At 42.9% G+C, this 17,350-nt stretch overlaps 1 protein-coding gene across 1 annotated transcript; it reads right to left on the bottom strand.

Annotated features, from left to right (window-relative positions):
• Nucleotides 1-468: 468 nt before the first annotated feature.
• On the bottom strand, nt 469-17,120 carry LOC310669196 (transmembrane protein 182-like). The gene is made up of 5 exons (XM_083422780.1): nt 16,778-17,120; nt 15,312-15,426; nt 11,935-12,033; nt 10,182-10,319; nt 469-1,401 (listed from the first exon to the last, which is right to left on the bottom strand). The coding sequence occupies exons 1-5, from the start codon at nt 16,928-16,930 to the stop codon at nt 1,172-1,174; spliced, it is 735 nt and encodes a 244-aa protein (XP_083278906.1). The 5' UTR covers nt 16,931-17,120; the 3' UTR covers nt 469-1,171.
• Nucleotides 17,121-17,350: the final 230 nt, after the last annotated feature.

Raw genomic sequence — 17,350 nt, 5'->3', positions numbered from 1 at the left:
TTGTTGACTGGAGGGGCACTGAGAGAACCTTTTGTATGTCTGAGGAAGACTCCTTCCATGAACCCCAGTGCTTTGTCCCTCTTTGAGCTGATCAATTAGTCTGGTGGGGTATATGAACCTCCTTTGACATGTTATCTTACTACGGTGGAAGTGAATAAGTTTATTGCTGAGCCCATGAAAGTTCCGCAACAGTCCTGGTATGCTCAGTCTATAGAGAGGTGTGTGCAGCAAGTCAGAGAGGCAGCAGGGCTACATCAGAGGCCAAGAAGTGGCTGATGGCCAAGGACGAAGCCAAGCAAGACTTGATGAAACTTGCTGTTTAAATTTCTTATGAACTGATGTCATTGCTTTCTAATATTGCTGTATGAGTACAAGGTAATGTTGTATGCTTAGTTGGATATGCTTTGTGCAGAGAAACTAACTTTTTTATAGCATTGCCCACATTTTCAGAAATTAAAATTAAAATTATTTGGTTTTCCAAGAACAGTTTTTTTAATCAAACCTGGATTTACCAAGCTAAATGTCCAGTCACAAAAATAATGGCATGTTTGAATTCCTCACACCCAAAATAATATATATATAAGACCCCCTTGCTGAAGAAATTTTCAAAAATTAAGTTTCAACCCCCCTCCCCCCCCCAAAAAAAATGACATGCCCTACGAGGTAGCAAATGACATATTTCCCACCAAGGCAGAGGTGGAGAACCTATTTCTGTCCAAGGACCACAATGGACAACCTTCTAGGAACCACATGCCAGTGGTGGGTGGAGCCAGTTGCAAAAGTGGGCAAAGCAACAAATATAAACTTTACTTTTGTCCAGTAGGCTAGTTTCTAAACACACACACACACCCCCCTTTATCCTCTGTAACTCAAGCAAGAGGCATTATCAGAATTCATAGACACTTTCCAGCCAGGCACAAAAGCACACAAGAAGGGTGCTAAGCTAGTGAAGGAGCTGTGGCTGTGAAGGGCGTCCCGAGGTCCAGACATTTGGTCGCTGGGCCTGAGGTTCCCTACCTCTGTGCTAAAGTGATCCACCGCCATTGTTTTAGAGTGCTTTGCCATCAAACACTTAAATGACACAAATATTTCTACAAACGCTTTCCCCAATGCCAAGATAGCATCAGATAATTCCCCTCCTGCACATCTCCCACAGAGGCCCAGCCCTTTCTTATTCCAGTTCCTTCGGGATACTGTAACCGACAAGGTAGAAAAGGATTCCAGAAATAAACACTAAGGGGACTCCCGCAGCTGCAAACATGAATGACCACCCATAATAAACATTCACAGGGGTATCGTCGAGGCATCTTTCGCTTCTTTCTAGAAGTATGTACTTCGGGAGATCGGCAGCAAATTCCTTCCACATTGCAAACATGAATATGAGCAGGGCAAATAAAGCACCTGGGAGAGAAGAAGAAGAGAGAGGCTTGGTTGGGTTGGGTTGGGTTGGGTTGATTGTTTGTTTGTATTTCTATGGCACTTCCTACTTGAATGAATCCCAAGGTAGCTTACAAACAGGGCCCCTGAAGACAGGTGTTTTGTGAGGGCAGGGTTGCGGTTGTATTCTGCAACATGTCATTGGTGCAGTAATCATGCATTAGTGGTGGACCTATGCTAGACCATCCACACACCATTCTGCACTATTAGTTTGTTCTACAATGCTTCCCTGATGTTACCACATTATTGGTGTCTGGAAGGGCAATATTGCTCTATAGCGCAACAAAATCAAGACAAAGAAACAAAGCAAACCCCTGGAACATCTGTGGTATGGAAAGTTACAGGATTTCAGCAGCAAGCTTTTAGGAGGGAGGATCTGTTGCAATGTTTTGCCACATGTTTTATGCATGCTATGCAAAGCTATTGATATAATTCTAGGACGTGTGACCAAATTGCATAAAAGATTAGCTTGTTTCTATTCTCTTGAGCTGCAAAAGTCATGAATTCCTAGATTTGCATGAGGTGCCATTATCACTCTCTGCATGTTGCTGAACTTGTTTCTTAGCCATTGGTTTCAGATTTCCAAGATACACTTCACAGTGATTATGTTACATACCCTCTTGCAATGTTTGGGGAAAGACTGTTTATTTATTGGACTTCTCCAGATCAGGACACAGGGAGGGTAATATTTTTATACAATCCAAACAAGAGCAAAAGTTTATAAAAACTTTAAATATATATATTGTTTTGTGCTGTCTCTTCCTCATAAGGTGGAAAGTTCAGGGTGGCCTAAAAGGGCAGGTTTGCCACATAGGAGATGGGTACCGAGGAACTGAAGGTACATAGGGATGGGAGATACATTCAGTTCAGTTTGCATTTTAATACAAAACTCTTTAACTCTTTAATTCACATTTCATGAAAAAAATATGCTAACCAAAATGCTTTTATCCTTCAAAATTTGCAGTTCTCTGCAGTTCAGTTCTCTAACCAAATAATGTGTGCCAAAAGGTGTCTATTAGGAGAAAATGCATTATCTGAGAGGGAAATGCATATCATCTAAGGGGAATTGCTTGCAAAAATGTATATATTAAGGAAATTTGCATACAAAAATTCACATACCAGGGGATATTCGTATTAAAATGCTGGTATGTGAGAGGTCTGTATGTGTGCTGCATATGTGGTGAGTGTGTGCATGAACACATGCAAGGAAATGGCCCTTGTCCACTTTGGCCGTGCCCACAACTAGCATAATGTGGCCCTCGAAGGGTTTGCCAATTATTGATGGGGCTCTTAAGCCAAAATAAAAGATTAGATGCCCCTGCGTAATTGCTTATTTCTATGGGGCAGGACTGGTGGGAGATGTTTGCATTGGCAGAAGTAAGGTATAGTGGGAGTGAGCAGAATATGAAGGAAGGGAAGAAGCCCCCCTCACACACCCTTTTTTGAAGACACCTTCTGGTTTCGAGGCCAGATAACAGCTCCTGGAATCCTGTGTTGGGACTGATCTAGTCTTTAGTTTTACTCATAGCACAATTGTATGCATTTGTTCAGCTTTGCTTCGTGGCATTGGCTGGCTGCATATATTGACAGAACTGATCCCTTCCTTTCTTTAAACGCTCTCTGCCTCCACGTATTAGGGCCTGTGATTAATTGAGAGTTTCCCTTTCAATGTTGATTTAGGTCAATGGTATCTTCTGGGGAGGGGCTAATTGCAAGGGCGTTGAACCATGCTATGACACCTTTCGCCTTTAAATTCTTGCAACAATTGTCTAGGGGCTGACTGCAAGTCTTCCTAACTCCTCCTTCTCAGTCAAAGGATGGTAGCAACTTAATTTCAAGTAAATTGTTCACTAAACTCTGTGCCATCCTTTCTCGCTTCATAGCATCGTGAAACCTTGTTGGCTAATTGTAGAGACAAGTGGATGAACTCCAGACTCTCTTCAGAACTTCCGAAGCCTGTCTATAATTTGCTAATTACAGGGAAAGTGAACTTACAAATCCCCCCTTTTTCTCACCTCCTTGCCTAGCAAAAATATCCAAAAAACTAAGAAAAAATAATGAGATGCTGATATCTTTATTGGCAATTCATAAGTGCATATGCATATGATATATGAGCAGCTTATAGCAGCCACAATATGGAACTATTAACTTTGAGAGAACAAATTGTAATATAAAGTGTTAGCTATCTCTCTCCCCCCCACACACACTTTCTCTCTATTATTTTCTTTCTTTAAAAGGTTTGGTGGAACTCTGTCAAGGACTGGGAAGAATCCCTGTGAGCCAGGCCACTTGTTACACTCATCAGATAAAACTAGATCAAGTCAAAGGCCTATCTGGTCCAGCATCTTGTTCTATGGCAGCCAATCAGATGACTATGGGAAGTCCACCAGCAGAATATGACTGCAATGGCGACTCTCCTCACGTTGCTGTTATTGATTTCCATTAATTAATGGTTCCCATTAACTGGTTTTTAGAGGCATGTGGCCTCTAACAGTGGCATTAGAACATAGGCATCATCATGACCTAATAGCCTTAACCACCATGAATTTATCCAATCTCCATTTTGCACCCACCCTAGGGAGTGTCTCCAGGATCTTGAGTATTTTGGCTGCCCTTTTCTGCACCCTTGCTAGCTCCAGTATATCTTTTCTGAACGGAGAATTTTCAGAGTATTCCAAGTGTTGCTGCACCATAGATTTGCGTAAAGGAATTCTGATACTGGCAGTTTTATTTTTGATCCTTTCATATGATAGGAGGTCTTTCAGGTGCATGTAGAGCGTCCAGGGGGAAAAGAGGGCAGGACTCATACTCCATCCATAATATTGTGTAGAAGCGGGGATTTAAGCAGGTGGGGGGGGGATCTTTTTCACTCTGAGGGCTGTGTTGCCTTCTGAACAATCTTCCAAGGGCCACATGCCAGTTCTGGGCAGGACTAGATATGAAGGTTGATGGAGCAATTGTTATAAGTTTTGTCTGTGTACAGTAGGCTAGTTTCGACACACACTCACACACCCCTCTCTAGTCTCCAAGAGAGACTGTAGTTAAAGTATGCATTCCACCCAGAGCAAAACATTCTCTGTGTGAAGCAGGGTCAATGAGGGGTGTGGCCCAGGAAAAGTCGTGGGGGCCAACTGGGGAGATTTGAAGGACCACATTTGAGTTTTCCCACCCCTGTGATATGACATACATATTCATGGACTAAATTCCAGCTCTAATCCAATAAATCTGTTAGTCTTTAAAGTATACTTGGTTGGTTTTTGCTGCTGCAAGGCTACCCCACTGGAAACTGTTACATGAATTTGCAAAGAAAGCCTCTCTCAAGTTAACTGTCACATGTCAAACATGGTTAAGAACACCTCATGGCAAAGCAGTTCTCACAGAAAATGTGTTTCATTATCTGATAAAGCAGTTGGCAACACAGCCAGTAGCTTGGTAGGGATAAAGGTCTCCAAGAGAAGATAGCAATAAATATCAAAAAGCTTCCAGGTCCATCTGCTGAATAATCTTCTCAGCCTACAAGTGTAGATGAGCTGGTTCATTTTGAAAGGGTGCCTCTGGAAAAAACCACCTAGAAATATTTTGTTAAGGTAGCTGGCAGGTTACCAGGCAGATGCTCTAAAACATGGTCAATAATTGCCTGACATTCTTAGAAAGAAAGAATGCAATGAGATGATCAAATCTTTCCCCACTGAAGCCCTGTTTGTAATTGAAAAAGGTCTGTGCTGGCACAGCATTCAGTCCTACCAACTTCTGTCACTTTGAACCTGAGATCCTGCTAGGTTTCAAGACACATTCCCCTTCTTCTGGCTTTGAAATCCCTAAACCTTGCCCATGTTTTAGTCACTGGGGGACATTTAGGGATAGGGAAGAAATTTGATTCAGTTTGCATTTATTTGTGAACCTACCTAATGCAAAAGTAACATACAATAAAGTGCATTATATTAAGGGGAAGTGCTTTAGAAAAATGTGTATATTAGGCAAGATTGCTTTCATAGAGTACATTAAGTGAAACTTGCACTAAAATGCTGGTGGGTTGTTTTTTTAAGCACACAAAATGATGTGAAGATGTGGGGAACTGTATTTAAGATTGGAAAAAAATGAGAAACTGAGAGAAACTAACATTGGTGGATTTCCCATCCTTAGAGATGTAACACAGTGTCATTTCCTGATCACCATATGCAGACATACACTTCAGGTCTGATCCTAAACCTCTGCTGGCTTGCAGGATATCCTCAGGAGAAGAATAGGCTAAAGAGTAAACCCTACCCAAATCTGGAGTGAAGTCCCTGAAATGGTTGGATGGTGCCTTGTACACCTCCTTCCAGCAACTTCTGCAGCCCAGCTGGTGACAAGTGTGTTACTCTGCTTTCCTTTGGTCCACATCCGCGAGGCTGAGATGGTGGTCTGGGAAGCCCAGGACCTTTATAAACACCGACCAGGCTTGCACCCCTGGGAGGTCACTTAGGTGCTGCTAATGCAGCCATTAGACTTCGCCTCCAGAGGTGTACTTCATTGACTCTTAGGGCAGATGGATGCCTCCAACTTTCAGGTGCGTTTACAATTGCGGTGTTAAATGCATGAAAATAGAGACCACTTGCAAGAAACTTCCAATAGCCTTCCAGAGTCTATTGCCACGCTTGGTCACTACATAATAAAGAAGCTGTTGGGTGGTAATTCAGCTACCACAGTGAACTACAATAAAATAGGCCAAAAGGTGAAAGGAGAAGGCACAGGAGACATGAAAAGCCTCAATAGCACTTAACAAGTTCATTCTAACATTTCATTGCAGGGATGGCGAGTGGAGCAACTAGGGGCAACAACACTTAGTTTACTTAAAAAAAACACACCTAAAAAACACCCTTCATCAGTGGTCCCCAAGCATTTGTGGCCCGGGGACACATTTGAAAATTTTAGGAACTGTCACAAGCACATCATAATAGTGGCAGTGCTCAGAACTCCTATCTGTAATAAGCAACCTATACCTACCTCAAAACAAAACACAGACCAAAACCTCAGGCAACCCCCCCCCAAATCAGAATTAGGGGGTAGGGGGCCATGACAAGTCCCAAGGGGGTTGTCTGAGGGCTTACAGGTAGTATGTTGGTGACCTCAGTCCTGAAATACTGTCATGACAGGGTCTTCTATGTAAAAAAGAAAGATGGCTAGTGTGTATTTGAAAGTTCTTCTGATAGTGCTGGTGGATTTTGTTCCCACCACCACCATGAATTTTCCTGTCCTTATTCCCCCCCAAAAATGCAAATAGGGTGGCAAGTGGAGGATGATGTATTTTCAATCAATCAATCAATCAATCAATCAGATTATTATTTAGGAGCAGAGAAAGTCTCTACTTTAGGGTGTAGGCAGAATCCTGATTTCCTATCTCAGAACTTAATCCCAAGGCAAATTCCCCCTCCCTATAAATTACAATCACTTTCACTTTTCTCAAAGGAAAGATCTCCGGGACATGTAAGTTAATTAAGGATGATCTGCCATCCATATCAGATGACAATGACAGTTTCCCCCTTCTGTTGTCATTCCAAATCCTAAGGCTGTGAAAGAAATACTGTTGATGTTATTGAATGTTATAAGATGGCAATGGATTCTTATTTTATTCTTAGAGTGGATGGTGTATAAAATGATTTTGCAGTTCATTGATTGTGTATCTTGCTGTCAGAGCTTTTGCTGCTGCTTATTTTATTAGTTATTATTATTTATTAAATTTGTATACCGCCCTATACCCGCAGGTCTCAGGGTGGTTACAGCATAAAGTCACAATGCACAAACACAAAATAAAAATAAAAACAAAAACAACCCAATAACCCCCCACTCAGTCTATTTTATAGTTTATTTTATAACTTTTGTTGTAATTTGTTTTTGTTTTCCTGGTTTTATGATGTTTTATGTCTTTAAATTTGTAAGTCACCTTGAGACTCCTTATTTGTCAAGCAATTCATACATTGAATTATTATTGGGTGTGGATCCTGCTACAAATCCACTCAGAGTTGAGCCACTGAAATTAACATCCCCTAGATTAGCCACATTCATTAATTTCAATCGATCCGCTCTGAGTATGACTAACAGAGGATTAATAATAATAATAATAATAATAATAATAATAATAATAATTTAATTTATTATTTATACCCCGCCCATCTGGCTGGGCCTCCCCAGCCACTCTGGGCGGCTTCCATAGAAACCAAAAATACACTAAAATATCACACGTTAAAAACTTCCCTGAACAGGGCTGCCTTAAGATGTCTTCTGAATGTCAGGTAGTTGTTTATCACTTTGACATCTCGTGAGAGGGCGTTCCACAGGGCAGGCGCCACTACCGAGAAGGCCCTCTGCCTGGTTCCCTGTAGCTTTGCTTCTCGCAATGAGGGAACCGCCAGAAGGCCCTCGGCGCTGGACCTCAGCGTCCGGGCAGAACGATGGGGGTGGAGATGCTCCGTCAGATATACTGGACCGAGGCCGTTTAGGGCTTTAAAGGTCAGCACCAACACTTTGAATTGTGCTCGGAAACGTACTGGGAGCCAATGTAGGTCTTTAAAGACCGGTGTTATATGGTCTCGGCGGCCGCCCCCAGTCACCAGTCTAGCTGCCGCATTCCGGATTAGTTGTAGTTTCCGAGTCACCTTCAAAGGTAGCCCACGTAGAGCGCATTGCAGTAGTCCAAGCGGGAGATAACCAGAGCATGCACCACTCTGACGAGACAGTCCGCAGGCAGATAGGGTCTCAGCCTACGTACCAGATGGAGCTGGTAAACAGCTGCCCTGGACACAGATTTGACCTGTGCCTCCATGGACAGCTGTGAGTCCAAAATGACTCCCAGGCTGCGCACCTGGTCCTTCAGGGGCACAGTTACCCCATTCAGGACCAGGAAATCCTCCACACCTGCCCGCCCCCTGTCCCCCCAAAACAGTACTTCTGTCTTGTCAGGATTCAACCGCCATCCATCCTCCAACCGCCTCCAGACACTCACACAGGACCTTCACCGCCTTCACTGGTTCTGATTTAAAAGAGAGATAGAGCTGGGTATCATCTGCATACTGATGAACACCCAGCCCAAACCTCCTGATGATCTCTCCCAGCGGCTGCATGTAAATGTTGAAAAGCATGGGGGAGAGGACAGGACCCTGAGGCACCCCCCAAGTGAGAGCCCAGGGGTCTGAACACTCATCCCCCACCACCACTTTCTGAACACGGCCCAGGAGGAAGGAGCGGAACCATTGTATGACAGTGTATAACAGAAGTAGCAGCCAGTGTAAATAAACATTACAGAACTCTATTCAGAGATTCAGATGATGGTCCAGATTATCTCGTACGAAGACCTTTGACTAAATATTACTGGAACAATCATAAGAACCAGTTTAGATTAAAGTATTTACTAGATGTATTAATTGTACTTTGTACAATTGTATTTTGTTTAGTCCTACATTTGTTTTATTGGACTGGAAGTTTTGTTTAGCGGCCCTGGGAATTTTATTGAAGGAGCAGGGTATAAATCACATATGCATTATGTGGAGAATCAAATATAGGTGTATAAAATTCAAGAGTCTCCAGATGAAATGGATTGGCCAGAGGTTTGGAACAGACAAAATAAAATACTTTTCACACAGTGTATAATTAACTTATTGCAACATTCTAACACTAAATATAGTGGTGTCTACTACCTTAGATGCCTTAAAAAGGAATGAGGAATCAGCACTGTGGAACCTGAGGCCCTCCCAATGTTGTTGAACTACAATTCCCATCATTCCTGACCATTAACAATGCAGGCTGGGAGAGGGGCTCTAGTTGCATCTGTCATTGGACTCCAACCCCTATCAACCCCAGCCTGCATAGTCAATGGTCAAAAATGATGGAAAATGTTTTCCAATGATGTATGAAGGCCACATCTATTAACAGCAATGAACAACGATAGATGAATGTCATCTCAATTATTCAGAAGTAGGAGTAACCAAATCTGTAAGTTTCAGTTTCTCTCAATTCTGCCTTGTCTTTCTATCTGTGTGTTTGTCTCTCACACAGCTCATTTCCTTTGTTCCCTTTAATGGCCCATTACCCAGGCAATCACCTCATCAGGAATCTAGCATGGCTTATATTTTAACACTTGTTGGATCCAGGGGTTAGAAGGGCCTCAGCATACAGCCTATTCTCCACCCACCTCAAAACTCATAGCAACGTCATAATGACCTTCATTCTCTGAGTGCTGATGGCCCTTATACATCAATGGTAGCACCACACACCCACAAACAAGAGGGAGGAATTAGCGGACTCAGTGAGTTTTGTGGGCTTGCTGGGATTCAAATCTGGGTCTCAGGATCCAAATCCTGGATAGCTCAGTTGGTTAGAACATGCTGATAATGCTGAGGATGCCAGTTCGATCCCCCTTTAGGACAGCTACATTGCAGGGGATTAGACTAGATGATCCTCAGGGTCCCTTCCAACTCTACAGGTCTATGATTCTATGAAATCCAACACTCCAACTACTATACCAGAAAGAAGGAAAGAGAAACTAACCAGTGGTCAATACATGCACCCTTCATGAAATACTGTGTAATTTATTATGAGAAGACCCATGTGATTTTTTTTGCACACATTCAAATTCATTCTCAATCTCTCTCTTTCTCTCTTATGCGCATGCGCGCGCACACACACACACACACAGGCTACACAAAGTGGGAATTAGCCTCAGCATCCCAGGCACCCATATATCCAATTATCATGAATTGGCAGCTTACCAGCCGTGATGAAGAATCCGCCTCCTACTTTATAGAACCGTGCACTGACAAAAGGCACACCACACACCAAGAGAAATCCTCCTACGAGGCTGGCGGTGACAGCCAGCACAATGAACGCTGTCCAGAAGCCCCTGTACACTGCGCAATCGGAAAGAAGAAAGTATAGGGGAACGCTGAGTAAACTCACATAATCGGATCTCCTTTCAGGAGAGGCTTGTAGCAAACCAATTTGTTCCAAGTTTCTCCAGCAAACAATTTGGGGGAAGTCGGGAGGGAAGGGGGGGGAGAGAATGAAACAAATCCCAGGATTATCATCAGTAATTCAGAATCAGGTTCTTGTCAGTTTTATGGAGCTGCTGCAATGGACTCAGCTGATCTCTGCACCCTAACTCGCAAGCATAACCAGGGTGCATCATGTGGTAGGCATCATGTTATACACAGAACACCAGTGCTGAATAGCCATGACCCTTCTATGTTTACAAACATGATAAATGTATGATCATATTTCATGGGGGGGGGGGCTGGAGGAGGTGATTACAATTGCAGCCATGGTATGCTGAGAGAGGGCCACAGCCAGAGTCCATGGCACCCTAGAGGTGATGTTGGACTACAACTCCCATCATCCTTAACAACTTGTTATGTTGGCTGGGGATAATGGGAACTGTAGTCAAACAACATCTGGAAGGCATTGTGTTGATTGCAGAAAGTCCCTGGATCAGTCCCCACCATCTCCAGGTAAGGCTGGGAATGTCCCAACACTGGACAGATGCTACCAGTCAGTGTAGGCAATATTGAGATATGAGCCAATAATCTGACTCAATATAAGACTGGTGTTCCATTGTTCATTAGCACTACAGTGCAACAGCAAAGGGTTAAGCCCTCTTCCCAGCAGAACAATGGATCAGCAATTCAGGGTTTCACACAGGAATCTTTCTCAGCCATTCCTTTGAGATAAGGGGCTCTTTTGCATGCAAAACATGTGCTTTACCCCTGTGCTACTATAGCCCTTCCCTGTTTACTTAGAAGTCAAGTTGGGTCTATACATGCAATGGAAGAAGAAGAGGAGGAGGAGGAGTTTGGATTTGATATCCCGCTTTATCACTACAGGAAGGAGTCTCAAAGCGGCTAACAATCTCCTTTCCCTTCCTCCCCCACAACAAACACTCTGTGAGGTGAGTGGGGCTGAGAGACTTCAGAGAAGTGTGACTGGCCCAAGGGCACCCAGCAGCTGCATGTGGAGGAGCGGGGAAGCGAACCCCGTTCACCAGATTACGAGTCCACCATTCTTAACCACTGCATCCAAGGTGGTAGGATAACAGTATACATTCAGTCTGTGGGGTCAAATTTTTAATAGATGGCCCAGCGAGCCAAGAAAAATTGCTGTCCACCCACTCTATGGTGATAGAGGCAGAGACAATAAATAAAAAGATGCCTCCCCACCCCCTCTGATTGATGCATGTAATCTGGCCGGACTAGCAGGTAAACCTTACTTCAACACAATGAGACAACATACTTTACTGTAGGTCAGCTCAGGGGGAATGATAGGAGGGATGCTGCCATCCCAGACATCTGCTGCCTGCATCATCCATCTCATTTGGCCTGGGCACAGGGGTTTTCTCACCATTACCCCCCAGCCCTAAAACACAGTTGTAGAGGTGTTGCTGCTTACTACATTTTTACTGCTCAACATACACCTACAACAACAGCTGGCCTAATACATGTGTTATTTGGTTACCTCTTAACATGTGCATACCTGCAGTTGCATCGTAGGAGGGGTGAGGATGAGGTCCAAGTGCAATAGGCATAGGAAACAGGTAGCCATGCATGCAATGTTTTGGATGAGCCTGACTCGCTGGAAGAAAAAAATAGAAAACAGGACAGTTGTCTGCTGAATCTGTGGTTTAACAGTCACGGTAATCAGGTCTACAAGGGTTCTAATCATGCATCTGTAATGCAAGAACATCTAAAATATGCAAGCTGGCCGTTATCAGAGCAACTGTTTAAGAATTGGTGCCCAAGTTTACTTATTTCCTACCCACTCTGCCCTTTCCCCTTGTGAGTCTTTTTGTTTGTTTTTTAGATTGTAAGCCTGCAGGCAGGAGCTGTCTTGCTTTTAATTAGGGCTGCCATACAGCCAGGATTTCCCAGACATTACCGGGATTTCAAAGGTGGAAGTGACGTCCAGGGGGAATTTCCAGAAGGTGGCAGTTTGTCCTGGATCTTCGACAAGTAAACCAAAAATTGCGTTTTTGGGGGCCAGACACTGTAGAACTTATTCTTTTCTACTGTCCATTGTACAACCAGCTACGCAAACACGTAGTCTAACATCACGGCACAATGGAAATATCAGATTCTATCTGTCTGACATTAACACAAAAGTAACTGCAAGGGTGGTTGAGTTTTTGTCAATCGTATCTCTTAGAGTGGTGAATGGCACTATTTAGTGGGAAGAAATCCCAGTGAAAATCCTCATTACTATATATATATTTACATGGCTGTTACTTTAGGAAATCATTATTCTCTCTGTTTACAATGTCAAGGCTGTTTGTGTCATTGCCACCAACATGGCACCATCCACACATAAGTAGAGGGTAGCAACAAGCTTGGGAAAATCTCTGTTTTTACAAAAGTACAAAAAATCTTTAGGGGAGGCACAGCGTGGGAGATTCCCAAGCAACCTAATTAGGATTGAGCGTTCAGTGCCCCTAGAATACTGACTGATGAACATAAGGTGGAAGTGGGAATGGAATGGAGGGTCCTCAACCCCAAGCAGATGCATTCCACACCACCTTTGGCTCACATCCGCACCAAACATTTAAAGCACATTCAGTGCACATTTAAAGCATATAGCTACCCTCATAGAATCTTAGGAAATATAGTTTCCCCCCTCACAGAGCTACAACTACCAGCATCCTTAACAAACTACAGTGCTCAGAATTCTTTGGGAGAAGCTGTGGGTTAAACCACAGAGCCTAGGACTTGCCTATCAGAAGGTCAGTGGTTCGAATCCCCGCAACAGGGTGAGCTCCAGTTGCTCGGTCCCTGCTCCTGCCAACTTAGCAGCTGGAAAGCACATCAAAGTGCAAGTAGATAAATAGGTACCGCTCCAGCGGGAAGGTAAACGGCGTTTTCGTGCGCTGCTCTGGTTCGCCAGAAGCGGCTTAGTCATGCTGGCCACATGACCCGGAAGCTGTACGCCGGCTCCCTTGGCCAATAAAGCGAGATGAGCGCCGCAATCCCAGAGTCAGCCATGACTGGACCTAATGGTCAGGGGTCCTTTATATACTTTAAATGCGTGTTAAATGTGCTTTCAATGTATTGCGTGGGTGTGACCTTTGTTGCATTTCCTACTTTGTTCTAAGCTTGATGTGACAGAAGCTATCATAATCTAAAATCTCCCCACCACCACTTTCAGGTAGCAGTTCACCTATTGATTGAATTCATCCTGCATTGCCTGGGAATTGACCTAGGAATAGTTACCATTTTTGAGTGCTGCAGTGCCTAAGGATGGCATGGAAGTAGAGGGGCCATTACTGCAGAGGTGTCCCATCAATATTAATGTCACCAAGGCTTATCATGATGAACGGTAATAGGATGAATGTTCAACAAATTAATTAATGATTATCCACTTTACTTAAAAATGCTTCCCACAAAATGGGGGGCACTTTATAATAAATGGACATTCGTTCGTGCTAAGTGACTAATGAAATTTCAACTGCATTAATTATTGCATCTGCAAAAAGCGGCAAAATGAATTTGCTGCGATCGGTCTCATTAATGCAGACACAAAAAGTAATAAAAGATCTCCTGGTTATCAAGAATATCTTGCGCTATGGGAATGGGATTCAAGTGATGTTTAATTTGATCATTTGACTTAAGGTAATATCATGTTATACAACGTATTATAATAATTAGGCTTGGATGGCCTCCATTATTACATTAACGTGGCAATCCAGAATTATCTATACTTTATCGATGAACGCTGGAAGAACAATATAAGGAAGGCTATTAGAAACTCAGTTGGCAGTTCTGTGCACACATACTTGGCATTGTGGGGCCAAGTGAGGTCTGCTTCCAAGGAAATATCCTTGGGATCAGAAGTCAGAATAAAATGCTGGTGAGTTTCTAGAATCAGGAATGTGGAAGAGCATACACAAAATTCCTGGATAACTATCATGCTTATTTATTAAGCATATTTATCTACTCCCAAACCATAAACTGTCAGGTCAGGGATTCATAATAAAATAAAAAACACACAGTTAAAAACAATTCAAATAAAAGCAATTGGCTAATTAAAACACCTGCAATGGCCTGCTGTAATTAAAAGGACTTCAAGAGGCACCTGAAAGACAGATGTGAGGGTGACTGCCTAATAATCCCTGCTGGAAGACTGGTCCACAGCATGTGACCATTGACACTCAATGTGCAACTTGCAGCTGAGGCCAGTCAGGCTTCTGTTACATGGGGGACAACAACTTTCTTGGTGATTAAACCTGAATATAAGGGCTCAAGAGCTCAAAGTATGCTTTGTCCAAGTTATTCAGGGCTTTGTATATCAACACAAGAGCCTTGAACCTGGCTGGTTGCATATGGACAACCATTGCAGGTGTCTTAGCAGATGCTATCAGTCACCTGCCCCCTCAGCAGACCAATTTTTTATTGCGTTGTACACCAGGTGGAGCTTCCAGACCAGGCACAAGGGCAGCCCCACATAGAGTGCAGTTCAATAATGCAGTCTCAAGGTTACTATGCTTAAACCAAAGCTGCAGGCTGGATGGCAAACCAATCTGACAAATATGACTGCTGCTTTCAGTCTGCAAATGACACATAATTGATTACAGATCTCCCACCATTTGTACTAAGCTTCCTTTGCAGTGAAATGAATGGAGTAGAATAATGTAATCACAATGTACGTTACATAATTTTGCCACAGTGGACTGTGAGTTGAATAATGTCATTTTTGGTGGAAGGTGAACTGCAGTGGAATAGAAACAGTGACACATGTGATTAATACAGGGCAGGATGAAAATCAATGCCTTCTTCTGGGTGGCTACAACCTCAACAGAAGCACTCTTGTTAGGTAGCTACTATATACTGCAACACTTTGTTGCCGATTCCACTTGTACTCACTAAACCAGAAGTTCCATATGGTCTCCTTGTAATCTTCACCAAAGAACCAGCACCGCCAAAAGAAACCTTCATGGTGAAACGTAAGAATTCCTTTTGTCCAATTTCCCGTCCCAACCTATTTTTAATGAAATGAAAATCCAGGAGTTCTATGAAAATTATTGCATTCCATTTAGCACAGAAGCATTTATTCATTTACAGTTACATTTGTACCCCACTTTTCTTGTAAGATACTGTATGGGATACTGCCCACTTCATTTTATCATCACAACAACTCTTGTTAGATAGGTTATATTTTTAAACACGGTATTAATAGGCAGATAGTGTTAAAATTGAGCTTGAATCCCTAATATACCAATCACTGCTTATATATACAAAGACAGAGCATACTAGCTAGCCAATGTGTTGTTGTTTATTAATTTAAATGCAACTTTTGGACATCATTCTCCAAAACCCAAATGACTACTTTATGTACACCCAAGGACTGGAAACATTCACAGTGTGTTTTGCAGGTATGCCGGTGCTGTTTTCTCATTTTTTTAAGCAGCAGTCCATTTCCTTAAGACTTGTCACAAAGTCAAACTGTTTCTGAAGGTCCTTCAGTTTCAAAAGGGGATTGTCATGCAGAAGGAGAGGTGGGGGAAACCATAGGAAAACATAAGCCTTAAAAGTCTGGTTGGTGGGCACAGAACAAGCAGCCTGGTTCTTTGGATCCCAGCCAATGTTTTAAAAGAATCTGGGTGTGGGGTTAATAATATCTCATTCCAGCAGTTGGAACAAATACACTGGGTAAAAGCATGTTTTGAACTAGACCTCTCCCCTGCTTCCTCCTCCCCTTGGAAAAGTGAGTAACATGCCAAAGAAACTGGAGACACAATGGATGGAGTTGAGAGAATCCCCAAGGACAATTCCTACATTCACACAGTCAAGGTTTCCTATTTGGCCAGAATTTTACAAGCCTGGCTGATTTTTGCCCTCTAATATTATGCATATTTACTTTGGAAGTAAGGCCCAGTATGTACAATCAGATTACTCCCAGGTAAGGGTGAATAGGACTTTAGGGTTAGCCAGTTACCAGAACTGGAGTGTAATATTTGCTACAATATGTCCTTGTTATTTAGCAGGGGTGACACCAGGTTAAATAAACATTAGCCGAGTCATTATATGAGTTTTACTGCACTAATTCATCCATTAGATCTGCATGTAAGGGGGGGCACACACATAATTCTAAGGAAAACATTGTATTTTCTTAGCAGATGACAGTCACTGATGATAGTCTGGTTGTTTAAGAATTAATTTAATCTGACTATGTCAGGTGAAGAGAGAGCATGCACGAGAGTTTCTTATTTGAGATAAAAACTCTCAATCTCTTTCATTTTCTTCTCCTTTCCAAGAGCATTCTCTTTTCCCCTGATAACGGTGCATTAAAGCTACAGAAGGTTCTTCACAAACTATTTCTCCAGGTTTACCTCCTCAGTGTGATAGGTGCCGTTCTCAGGTATGAATCCTCCACACGTCTCCGTCGCCAGGAGCCAATAATCTGTCCCAAAGGCTACAAGAAAGAGAAGGACCCCAAGGACTCCAATGAGCCCTGCTAAAAAGGCAGCTATTTTGATCTTCATGATAGAAAGACAAAGCAGGAGGGGGTGGGCAGCTCAAAACTCAGCAAAGGAGGAAGAGAATGTTCTTGTTTTGGGGAGAGGGAGAGGAAGGGAGGCAGAGAGAGAAAGAGAGAGAGAGAGAGAGAGAGAGAGAGAGAGAGAGAGAGGAGCAGGGAGTAGAGAATGAAGAGTAGGGGTTCTATTTTAAGACACAGATCAGCATCATTTCATGACTGGTGTTCATTTCACAGGGCACTAAGGAGAGAGCTATGAAAAGCTGATGACTTGGGCCTACCAAGCAGCTAAGGCATTAAAGCACACCCATGTATGTATACTCTGAACTTTCAATCTGCATCAAGGTAACTGACATTCTGTGCGAAAAAGAGCTGCATGCTGTCACCTGCACATATTGCAACCAAATTCTCTCATGAAAATAGAGAA

The sequence above is a fragment of the Podarcis tiliguerta genome, assembly GCF_965153285.1.
Source record: "Podarcis tiliguerta genome assembly, chromosome: Z".
NCBI classification, from domain to species: Eukaryota; Metazoa; Chordata; class Lepidosauria; order Squamata; family Lacertidae; genus Podarcis; species Podarcis tiliguerta.
This window is presented reverse-complemented; position numbering and strand designations above follow the sequence as displayed.